At 27.2% G+C, this 12,502-nt stretch overlaps 1 protein-coding gene across 1 annotated transcript in view; it reads right to left on the bottom strand.

Moving 5' to 3' along the window:
• The window catches only part of LOC107453264 (hemocytin), a 158,134-nt gene that overhangs the window by 64,463 nt on the left and 81,169 nt on the right, over nucleotides 1-12,502 (bottom strand). Inside the window, exons 38-45 of the mRNA XM_071177025.1 lie at nucleotides 11,738-11,906; nucleotides 10,249-10,302; nucleotides 7,946-8,083; nucleotides 5,902-6,104; nucleotides 3,365-3,506; nucleotides 2,594-2,623; nucleotides 2,135-2,316; nucleotides 883-1,029 (exon numbers count right to left, since the gene is read on the bottom strand). Coding sequence (XP_071033126.1) covers nucleotides 883-1,029; nucleotides 2,135-2,316; nucleotides 2,594-2,623; nucleotides 3,365-3,506; nucleotides 5,902-6,104; nucleotides 7,946-8,083; nucleotides 10,249-10,302; nucleotides 11,738-11,906 — 1,065 coding nt within the window. The remainder of the gene's footprint in view (nucleotides 1-882; nucleotides 1,030-2,134; nucleotides 2,317-2,593; nucleotides 2,624-3,364; nucleotides 3,507-5,901; nucleotides 6,105-7,945; nucleotides 8,084-10,248; nucleotides 10,303-11,737; nucleotides 11,907-12,502) is intronic.

Genomic DNA, 12,502 nt, shown 5'->3' with positions numbered 1-12,502 from the left:
GAAGCGCTACCGCTCAGCCACCGGGCTATATTAATAATCATAAATTGCGGATGTCACAAAGGAGTTATGTGATTTGAATAAAATTTTTAACCTAGTAACTAAACATCACCCCGTTGAAATATATTATTTATACTAATAATAAAAATTTTAATGTATTTTTCCAGTGTAACTGGAGATCATATACACACTTATCCTACACTCCATAAAGCGCATATAATTGTATAAAAACATGCATATTAAAAAAAAAGTTCATTATAGTTATTTATCATTAAAGTAATTAATGTTGAGTGTAAAAATAACAAAAGACTTATGAAAAGAGGAAAATTGTTTTGGTGCATGTACACTGATTATTACATATTTCAAAACATCAACTTTATATAACTATGTACACAAGAAATCAGAATTGCACTAGATTCTTTTTGATATTTTCAAATTCAAGATGCCTTTTTCAAAAGCTTTTGCTTGAAAGAAGTAAATTTCTTCACCAAGAGTAGCTCTTTTTAACACTTATAAATGGATTTGAAGAAATTTTATTAATTTATTAACACTTCATTAATATCAAAAGTTGTCGAGTTGAGAAATCTTTTCTACTGTTTGAAAGCCATACATTTTCGACCTTGTCTAACTTTGCTGTTATATCTTGACAATTTTTGCCTCTTGCATTTTCAATTTAATAATATAACTCAGTTTAAATGTGTTAAACTTGTAAAAACAAGCTAATACTTCTAAAAATTTTAAAAAGAGACCCAAAATTAAAAAAGAAAAAATTATTCACAGAAAAAGCTCTAAAAATTCTAATTGTTGCACTAAATGAGCAAAAGAATCCAGAAAGGCAAATTTGCTTAAATTATGTTTCTAAGTTATAAATAAAACAATAATTACCAAAACGTCACTGTTGGAGTCTATTACATTATTCCAAATCTTTCCATTCAAACTGTAACTGACTGTAAAAGCTGTAACCCATTCAGGCACCTGATCTCTTCCTTGAATTTTCACTCCAGTTAAATTGCGGGGCTCCACAAAATTGATCTGGAAAGAAAAAAAATTTTCAAATAATTCTACTAAAGTCAGTTTACAACAAAGTAAGAAAAATCAATTTTTAATTAAAACTCAAAGCTAAATTAACAGTAGTGAAATATTTACACAAAGCAAGTGAAAGAGGAATTAAAGGGTGGGGAAAAAACTAAAGATCCTAAACTGAAGGTCATCCCGTGAATTGAAGAGTTCACAGAGTGGTTAAAATAGTTTCAGTTAAGAGTTATACTCTCGTTACAAGGTGAATATTTAAAAAATGGTACTTATGACGTTAAAAAATATTTGATAAAATAATTTTTTGCGATAAAAAATTCTTTAAAAAAATTAAATTGACTTTGAAATTGCTTGGATTTTATATTTGTTCTAGCCATTGAATGATTTTATAAAAAGAAACAGTTCAACAAAATATAATTTTAGATATGACAACAGGGTGCATAGCCAAATCTTTCAACAAAAAATAAGCACCTTTTAAATACTTTTTAAGCACTTAAAAATATTTTTAAGCACTACATACATTAACACTAAGCAAAATAATTTTCAAAGATCCTACATGATCATGATAAAGTAACTAGTTTCTGACAAAGAACTCTTTTTCCTGATTACATTAGCCACCATAAAAAGATAGAGATTTTTCGGTTCGATTTCAGAGGGAGGAAAATGAAGCACGGAAATTGAGAATCTCCTGCACAATGCAGCCGAGTTACACATGATAGTGCAAGAATAATTCCCACTGAATCCAGTTCAGTATATGCACATGCGGACTTTCAAGCATTTCATCAAACATGTAAAATAATCAGCGCTTTCATATGTTACGGAACGACAGTACGCCGAAACGCATTGTGTTTGAATGATTTCTCAAAATGTTGAATAGAAAAATGCGAGACCCACGCTCTTGCATAATACATGGTAAAGAAAATCAACATGATAAAGAAAAAAATTTTCATTTTCGAAAACGGAAAATCAAAAACTTTTTAAAAGCACCCAATAAAAAAAAGCACTGTTATGGGCTTTAAAAATACAAAAATCGAAAATAAGCACCTTTAAGCACTTTTTAAAAACGTTCACATTCACATTCTGGACAAATGTGAAAAATATTTACCTGAACAAACTGATTCTGATCAGCATCGGCAGCTACCCAGCCACCAACACTCACATCAGTTTGAGGATTATTCAAACGAATGTATTTACCACTGGCATTTGGATAAATATTGCTTGAAGTAATAATTTGGAAATCTTGAATAGATCCATTGTAAAGACCCATATCGTCAACACATATTGGAGCTGTAATTATAACACAAAATCAACAGAGTATTTTGGCGAGTAAATAATTATAGTTCATTATTATTTACAAATACATTTTATAGGAGTAGCATTTACATTTATTTGATATTCATCAACTAATTCCTCTAATCTGCTTTTAAGTGATAAAACATGTTCCAGGTTTTAATAAAACTATTTAAGTATTATAACACTTTCAAAGCATTAATAGATTTAAAATTTATTCAGTTTAATCTTTATATTGAAAAATAACACACAAAAATAACACCAAATAACATACCAGCAACTGTTGTTGTTGGAAGAGTCAATCCTAAAATAAGAAAATGAATTTTTTTTATAAATATTATGTGAAATCAATTTTTTTTCTTTTTTTACATACAAAAATCATTGAATATAATTAGCTTAATATAAATAAAATTCACAATCAATTTTACGAAAATTCATTTCATTTGGAAAAAAAATATAGAAATATTTATTTTTAGTGTAATGGATTTTGACTTGCTCTCTTGAGAAGAATTTTTTTTTTTGGCAAACATCTATGAACTGCCCTCTAAGAAACTCACACTTCTTTGTATTTAAAGACACTCTCCATACCTGGATCTTCTTGGTGTTAAACTGCAAGACTTATGCTTAATATATCAAATACAAGTATGTCATTTTAAAAAAATCTTAAAGCGCATTCATCACATTTACCTTATTCATGATAAGTAAAAAATGCCTGATGTAAAAAAAAAAAAGTTGATGGGTTGGATTAAATGTTTGAATATAATAGCAAAACCCTTGATTCCACTTACTTTCGATGAGCATAATTAAACAGCGCTAAAACTATTCCTGTGGAAAAAAAGTAAAAGAAAGAATAAACATACAAATAAAAAGGACATGTTGAGAAGATATCTTAGGGCTTTTGCATTTCCCTGAAGAAAGCAAACTCTTCTTTCCTCATGTTAGTTAATGAATCATCATAATAATTTAGGCAAGGAGCGGGTTGAAATTGTGATTTACATAAGAATTTAAAATTTAGTTTAAGGAGAAGATAGAAAAAGGTAAATACCTTCAGCACAGGCCAGAACATCTACTCTCATGGCTATATCCCGATGGAAACCAAGAGGCTGGATACGCACAAACCTAGCTTCAAAAGGTATTTGAAATATATGCTGAATAGGAGTATCACTGTCAAAGTTTCCTATAAAGATCTAATGAACCAACTTATGAATGAAATTTGGATGTACAGTTTATTTCATTAATAATGTTATGTTATACTAGAAAAAAACACCATTTATAAGCAGTAATTTTAAACACTAATATTTTATGTACAGTGAGCAAAATACAAATATGGCAGACCTTAACAACCTTTCCTTAATATGTGACAATCCTATAATTAGATCAAAAGTTATTGCTATGTTCCATTTTTCATCTGAGCACTGTACATGTCAAAAGAATGTAGATTCAAATCTAGTATTTACACAACCTAATTTTTTCCGGAGAGCATATTAGAATTAACTATATATTGAATACTTTTCCTTTATACACTCTTTCACATCAGTATGTATATAGTTTTTAATGCTGAACAGATGATTTGTAAATTTTAATTCTTAATCTTTGTAACATGAAAATTTATCAAAAATAGGTTTAGAAAATATACAGATCATTAGAGTATAAATGTTTTACAGTGGGAGATTTTTATAACGCAATACTTTAAACCCAGGACTTAGCGTTTTATGGAACTTTGTGCTATATAAATCATTTCTGACTAACTGACTTAACCTTACTGACTAAATACGGCAATATTAGTCTGGAACAGATGAATAGTAATATGCTTTATAACTTTTAGATACAAATACTCAAAAATACAAAATACACACTTTATTATATACAAACGAAAATTAAAATATTGTGAAGTATTAGAACTAGGAACACACATATTAACCAATTTTGGCTTGTTTAGCTTTTGAAACTTTAATCTTTTAGCAAACAATTAAGCAAATGATGTAATGTTCCTTCTTAGTTATAGAAATTCCTCACTGCAAATTTCATTGTTTATACCCATAAAGTTAGTGTGGTTTATAGAATTGCGTTATATAGGCCTAGCTGCCAACATGAATAGGAAAAAATCCAGTCGATTCTACGAAATAATATAAATTTAATGATAATTGTTGCATAATGTATTAAATATTTTACAGATAGGGAATTTCAGGGATTTTTATATTCAACCAAATTGAAATACTGCAATATTCTCCAGTTATGATTGACATTAAATAAACTTGAAATGTTATGTATTATGTTTACTCATAATTTTGAATAGTAATAGGTATTTAATTCGCCAAAGATAGTTGAAATTTTTTAAAATTGATTTAAAGAGAATTTTTAAAATTAATTTAAAGAGAGTTCTGAATAAGAATAAGCTGAACATTTTAGATAAAAAAAAAAGTTTTCAAATGACTTTTGTAAATGTGGCTCGCTTCATTATGTATTGGTACTACTTATTAAAATATTCAAGCAAGTTCTGTCTGTGCAAAAACTCTAATTCAATAGGGATTTTTTTTATAGGAAATTTTCTAAAGAGTATAAAAACTCGGAGAATTTTTATTAAACCAGTAGACCAGAAGAAACTGACAAAATCCAGTAGTCTACAGGAAAATGCAGTAGAGTTGGCAGTTATGTATAGGTCTTCACCTGTAACTTGTTTACAAATTGATTCGCCCATTTACTATTAAGCTGGTTCACTTCTTCACTTATACCCAAACTCACGGCTTTTCTTCCTTCCCTTGCGTTCTATACCAAGAATGATTCATAATAGCTGTTGTCTAAGTGGCCCACCATTAATAAAAAATGTGAATGATAGTCAAAGTAAAGGTTCTAATACCTTAGATTAACATAGATTTTCAAATCCATAAATTTGTTTTCAAAATCTGATAAATCATTATGGTAAAATTGGAATTCAAAGCATAAAATAACAGTTTATTTAAAAGAATAAACTGAAAGGTTGTAAATGGAGATAAGAAGCAATTACAGGGTTTCCACAGAAAAAAATTAACAAAAAGTTGCTTTTAGTAGTCTAAAGAATGAAAATAGTTGCCGAAAACTAAGAAAATAGTTGCCCAAATAAGAACCAAAATTCATCAAAAATATGACTAAAATTTTATTAAATGACTTAGTTGTCTCCTTTTTTAGTCTAGCGTAGATTTTTAAATCTATAAATATCTTTTCAAAACTTGATGAATCAATAATAAAATCAAAGTTAAGTTGTGATTCTAAGCATAAAAACATTTTATTTTTCAGTTTAAAGTTAAAGTTCATGAATAAAGATAAAAAGCATAAAAACCATTCACCACTTTACAAAAATATGAATGATGATTGCTAAAATATATATATAGCAATCATCATTCATATTTTTGTAAATAGCATTGGTAGTGAATGGTTTTTATGCTATTTATCTTTATTCATGAACTTTATTACTTCATGAACTTCCTCAGATTAAAACAGACTTTTAAATCTAAAACATTTTTTTTTCTTCAAATTTAGTGAACCACTATTGAAGTTTTATTTCAACAGCTGCAGAAGTTTGACAGCACCCATAAATAAACATACCTTATCTTTATTGTCTATATCAGATGGGTCAGTCACGTAAGCATAGGCCACACCATCCCGACTATACAGCACTTTGTAAGTTTTGACCCATTCATCAAATCCATTTCGACCTTTTGTGACTACACCATATACTGGCTGAATTTTGATCAAATCAATTTCGATAAATTGCTGTTCATTCAAATCTCCAGCAATCCAAGCACCAGCTAAAGTAAAAAAAAAAGGAAATTAACTTATTTAAATAAATTATATTGAAATTTAAATAATTACATTAATCTTCACACAGAAATTATACCAATAAAGGCAATAATATCAATATTGTAATTTGTGCCTAAAAAATATGCACACTTTGGTATCGTAATAAAAGCATTTCATAATGTGATTTTATTTGTAACCATTTTTTTCAATGAACTTAAATGATGTAATCAAAATTTTCTGTTTTTTATGCATTTCTTCGTTAAAAAAAACCACTGTTGCTGTTTTAGGAGATCAATTTTATGTATAGTTTGTTTAGTAGAAACATGAAATTTTAAAATTACAATTATTTATTATAAGTACTAAAATTATTTAAATAAATTATATAATTTATTTTTAAAAATTATAATGAAATTTAAATAATTACATTAGACAGAATCACACAGAAGAAATTATACCAATATAAAAGCAATAATATCAATATTGTAATTTGCGCCTAAATAATATGCACACATTGGCATGGTAATAATGGCATTTTATAAAGAGATTTTATATTGAACTATTTTTTTTTTCAAATACTTTAAATGATGTAATAAAAAAAAATTTCTTTTCATCTCTACATTAAAAAAAAAACTTTTGTTTTTTACATGACCAATTTTATATACGAATATAATCTTTGAAGACACATGAAATTTTAAAATTACAATTATTTATTACAAATACTAAAATTATTTAAATAAATTATATATATAATTTATTTAAATAAATTATATTGAAATTTAAATAATTACATTATAAGTATTATTATAAGTACTAAAACTTTAAATCCAAAGTAGATAAAAACTACTGATGTTTTAGTTTTTTTATGTCCAAGCAGTTTTTCATAAATCAATAATTTCATCAATCACCAAGAGAATTGGGTTCACAATGTTAATATGATAAAAGCACAACTTAATATTGAGGGTTGGTCAGCTGAAACAAGCAGAGTGGGTGCCCTCTAGTTTTTTTATAATTAACTAAAATATATCCCTGTCTCATTTTGCTTTAAAATTATTATTGCTCAAACATTAATGAAAACTTTTCTTTACAAAACTAGAATGCACAACTATCATAATCATCTAACCTTTGTTACGGGTGTAAAGTGAATTTTACTTACTAGCTCATGGAAGAAAAAAATTATTGAATCTAGCTATAGTAACTTAATAAGATGAGAAGACAAAGAGGTAAGGTTTAAAAAAAAGTTTAATAGCTGTACATAAACTGTATAAAAAAGATCAAAATATATTTGTTGATAAAGGTTCTATTTCGCTTATTGTCAATTGATCTTTATTTTTTATTTAAAGGCTTCTCAAGTTAAATGCATGTTTTTAGTACAACATTTAATCATTCTTAGGAAAGAAAATTTCAATTCATGAAGTTTATTTTAGTAACATGAGACTTGCGTTCGTTTGATCATCATTGAACTTAATTATCGGTGTAAAGGCAACTATTATTCTTTTTAATACTTCATACTATCTTTTTAATAAATAATTTGTATGCAAACTTTGTTTTTATTTACATATATAGTTAGAAAATATTTTACGAAAAGAAGTTAAAACTGAAACGCTTTAAAATTTCAAGGAAACATATTAATTGAAAATTTAAGAACGTCATAATGCCTCTCACATATCATGCCCACGACACTTAATTTTTTTAGATAAACGATTTTTTAGTGTTGTGTAAACCATTCTGTTTCCTTACAATCAAAGAAAGCTCCTAAAATATTATTTTATTATTGATACAAACTATTTTTTGAACTCTACTACTACTAATTATTTGGTTATTTTATCAAACAAACTCTTTCAAGTAGTACCTGATTTGCTGCTAACTTTAGAAGATAAACGTGCACTTTGTGGTCCACTATCAGTATCTTTGCTACTTGAAGCTTTTATACTGCTATCAGGCAGTGGAAGTGGACCATCCACAATATTGTAAAATTCTGTACAAGGTTCTAGAAAAAAGAATCACCATTATTATGAGAGGATAATTTATTTCAAGCAAGTGAATTTCTCAGATTAGTAAAATAAAAAAGTTTTTAAGTAAAACTAAAAATTAACACACTGAGTTGGGGTAGTATATTTTTTTAGGGTAGAGTTTAGACAGTAGAGAAACCTAAGGCTAAAAGTTTTTTTCTTCTTTATTAAATTTTTAATGGCAAGGTACACACAAATGCAAAAACAAGAAAGAATAATTATGAAGGTCATTGCCTTGAAATTACTCTAGCATGCTAGTTGAGCACCCTTTTAGACTCGCCAAAAAGGGATACACATTTATGGGGGTGGGTCACCATTCATCCGATATGCCCAATTACAAAGAGGGTAAGAGTATTCCAATATCGTGGATATAATATGCCCCGCAGTAACGTCCAGCCAGGACAGAGAAAGCACTTTAGTGTTTTAATTTTTCCCTACCTTGAATTATTTGGTATTTGTAATCTTTTTCCATTGTTTGCTTGATACATAGTGTAGCCAGATAGAATGGGTTATTAGTGCAGATGACATGGATTAGTAGAGATAAAAGGAGAAAAACTTTTTAAAAGAGTAACATACAGGGTTAGCTTAAATAATGAATTGAGTTTCAAAGGACAGTTACAAAGACAGGTTACACATGAAAAAATATATACACTCATCAAGTTTCTACTATGGTTTTTATGTGGTTTCCTATCAATAGTTCTGTCTATATGATAATGTGTCCTGTCGATATGTCATAAATCAATAATTGTCACAGGATGTGTTTTTGCAATGTCATTCATTAAAATTAGGAGCAGGCATAGTACAATGGATAAAACTGCGGGGGGGGAAAACATGGAATAAACCGCCCTGGAAGAAATAGGTTTTTTCCAACCAAAGTTGAAGAAACAATTTTTTTTAAAAGGAACAATTAAATATTTAAATAATTTATAATTGCAATCTAGTTTAAAAATAAATATTAATTTTCCAGATAATTTTTATATGAGTAAAAACTAATGATCAACAATTGGAGATAATAATAAATATTTTAATGTAGCTTTTCAATATTTTACGTAATAATTGTGTAGTAAGAATTCATAATATTTTAAAGAACTGTTAAAAATAACATAATAATTAACAAATCGTATACTTAAAATATAGTCCTACTAAAAAACACATATTGAGTTAAAAAATATAAATTTTATACAGGTTTTAAAGTTATGTACAAAACTAAAAAATTATGAAATTAGTTTTCTTTTTTTTAAAAAAGTAAAAGACTAACTTTTACTTTCTAAAGTTTTAACTTTCAGGTGTAAATTTAATCTATGTAAGTTTAAGTTATTAATATAAAACTTATTGCTGAACAATTGTATTGATTTTTTTCCCAGATAAATCCTGATTGAAAGTAGATAAACAATATATTTTTTACCTAGTCCAACAGGAAGAAAAAAAACGTATGTCATGAGATCTGGCAACCTGGGGAGCAACATCAAGACCAAAGGGTTCTATACAGAAATACAGTGCTGCCATAGGCAATCGCCTGGAGCGCCAGATTAAGGGGGTGCTGAATGAGACACACATTTAATATTCACTAAATTATTGGTTTCCATTTAAAAATATTGTTTGTTTGAAAAATATATTTTATAGGTTTAAAAAAATACTGAGCACTTCTCATTTACTAGTGCAATGTTGATACAGTGAATTTCCACTAACTGCAACCATATTCTTCTTTAACTAAAATTTTTATAACTATTTGTCATATCAATTTATTTCAAATATATTGGTATGACAAACTAACTATTTTAATTCACACAAGGTGATAATCTTTAGCTGTTTACAAATTTATACAAAATTTCCATTTTTTCTTTCAATTAAAAAATTTAGTATTAAACAGATATAACTTTTTATTTCTTTCTTAAACATTTAACATTTTTGCAACATTTGTTGTATTTTAAAATTGACTATCCAACTAAAGCAGTTTTTTTTTAAAAAAAGCTCACAGAAAAATAACTAAGTTTTCTTTCTTTAAATAATTAATGTAATAAAAATTTACTTTTCATTTTTAATATTTTTTTTTAGATGCTGTTCTTCTTTAAAGTATGAAAAATTATATTTTAATACTTAGATAAAGAACTTATTAAATGCAAGATACACTGATTGTACTTACTGACATATACAGTTGGAGTAACTATTTTGATTGGAGTTGTAGTTGTTTGTTCTTCTGGAAAAAATAAAATAAAATTTATTCTGATTTGCAGTTATATTCAAGCAATAATCTTGTTAATGACCAGCAGAAACGGACATTGGGCTGCTGGGAAATTTTCTCCCTGCGCTGATTGTGTTAAATCATACTTCTTTTAAAAATCATTTCTATAAAATAGGATTTTTTTTTACTCCAAAACATTCCATATGAATTAACAAGATTTCATTCTTATTTTTGATTCAAAAAGTTTATCATAACACATAATTGCATGATACACCATTCACTTAAAATTTTTTATTGGGCATTTTTTTTTTTTAGATTTTGAACGTTTATTTAAAAAAAATTAGTTCTTTTAAAGGTGCTTAAACATAACCATACTTAAGAAAGTTGTGGCATCCTCTTTATCACCTATTAGTATTTTATTTTCTTTCTTTTTATCGGAGACTGGTGATTTGCCTTTTGAAATAAAAATATTGCTTTCACACAGAACCTGAAGATTTAAAGAGTTAAATTTTTTTTTATTTAAGCAGTTCTATTATCTAATTAGACATATTCATTTTTATGTGAATGTGTTGTCTAATTCAAGATTTAAATTGGAATTAGGAAGACTAGGGTGTTTAGTAGCTTTGAAACTCAAAAAAAGCAACTTAGAGACCAACAATTATAAACAAAAAAAAATCAGTTTTATTTTACTCTGATTTCAAAAATAGCATTGTATAATTATCATGCACTTTTATAATTATTAATCCCTTTATCCCTTGCGATTACATACATTAATCCCTATGTGTGGAAGTCAAAATCATTATAAACTAAACTTGGAAACTCAAGAAGTCAATTTGAATGTAAAAATAAAATTTCACGCAAAAGTTGGGAGGCTATGTGAATTGTAATAGATAAGCTTATGTATGGGAAGTGGCTAGCAACTACTTAAGATCGACAAATCCTTGATCAATACCAAAAACCATGCTTTTGTATAAGAGTGATTTAAATTACATTTACATATTACATATTTTGTTGTTCTTACAATAAATGACAAATTTTTGTGCAATATATTTGCATGGTAGAAAGGCGAAAAACTCTAAAAATATGATTAATGTGTGTATTTTACTACAGTTCAGAGAATTGTTAGTGAATATAAAAATCAACATAGATGATCAAAACTTGTGAATTTCCCAGCAAATTTAAAGTTCAGTGTCCATAGATAAAACGCTTTAGGAAGACCTCCATGATTATTAGTTAGATTGGGGAAAAAAGAAAGAAAAAACTTAAACAACGTTTATACATCTTTCATACCTGTTAAATAATTTGAAAAGCAAGTTAACATTCAAGTAAAAATACAATTTGAGTATTTGTACAGTATGTACTCTTTGTAGGCTTCATTATAGCAACAAAAATATACAAGCTACATATAAAGATATTAAATTTAAAAATTTTTAAAGAGAAATGTTTTTACCGCAGCTGCAATAATATCGTATTTTGTAATCTTTACAGATGCCATTTTCTTGATCTTTTGCTCGGCAGCGGAAACCCCCGTAGAGAGAACATTGCAAGCTTTTGTCACCAGTTTCAGTATAAAGGAGGTCAGTTGAAGCCTCTCTGCATTCAATGTTAGACAAATAACCCTATAAAGTGAACATCAAAATTAGGAGGAAAGTATAGGGTTGCCAAGAAAAAAACGAACAAAACAGTTGCTTTTAGTAGCGTAAAGAAAGAAAACAGTTGCCAAAATAAGAACAAAAATTTTTAAACAATATGACTAAAATTTTATTAAATGACTTAATTGTCATATACCATGATCAATTTAGTCAAATTGGTGACAAATACGATAATTTTTAAAAAATGTTAATAAAACTTTAAATGTTTTGAATGAATTCTAGTAATTAAATATTTTTAATTATTAGAATTCATTCAAAAAAATACTTTTTCCTTAAAAAAAAGATACTTTTTCTAAAAATTTTTCCCTTTTAATAAATAATTAATTTAGCATATATATATATACACACACACATATATATATATACACTACCGGTCAAAAGTTTGTGAAAATTTTGAAATCTACAAAAAAAAGGTCTAAGTTCAAATGTTCATAGAACTGCGAAAAATCATTCAAATTTCATGAAAATTTGGTACGTTCTAAAGTGAACCCTCTACAGTTAGTTACATATGATCAAATTGCAATACTTTGTTTTTTGCGAACTGAATCCAACTTTTCTTCATG

Source organism: Parasteatoda tepidariorum, chromosome 2 (genome assembly GCF_043381705.1).
Source record: "Parasteatoda tepidariorum isolate YZ-2023 chromosome 2, CAS_Ptep_4.0, whole genome shotgun sequence".
In the NCBI taxonomy this organism is placed as follows: Eukaryota; Metazoa; Arthropoda; class Arachnida; order Araneae; family Theridiidae; genus Parasteatoda; species Parasteatoda tepidariorum.
This window is presented reverse-complemented; position numbering and strand designations above follow the sequence as displayed.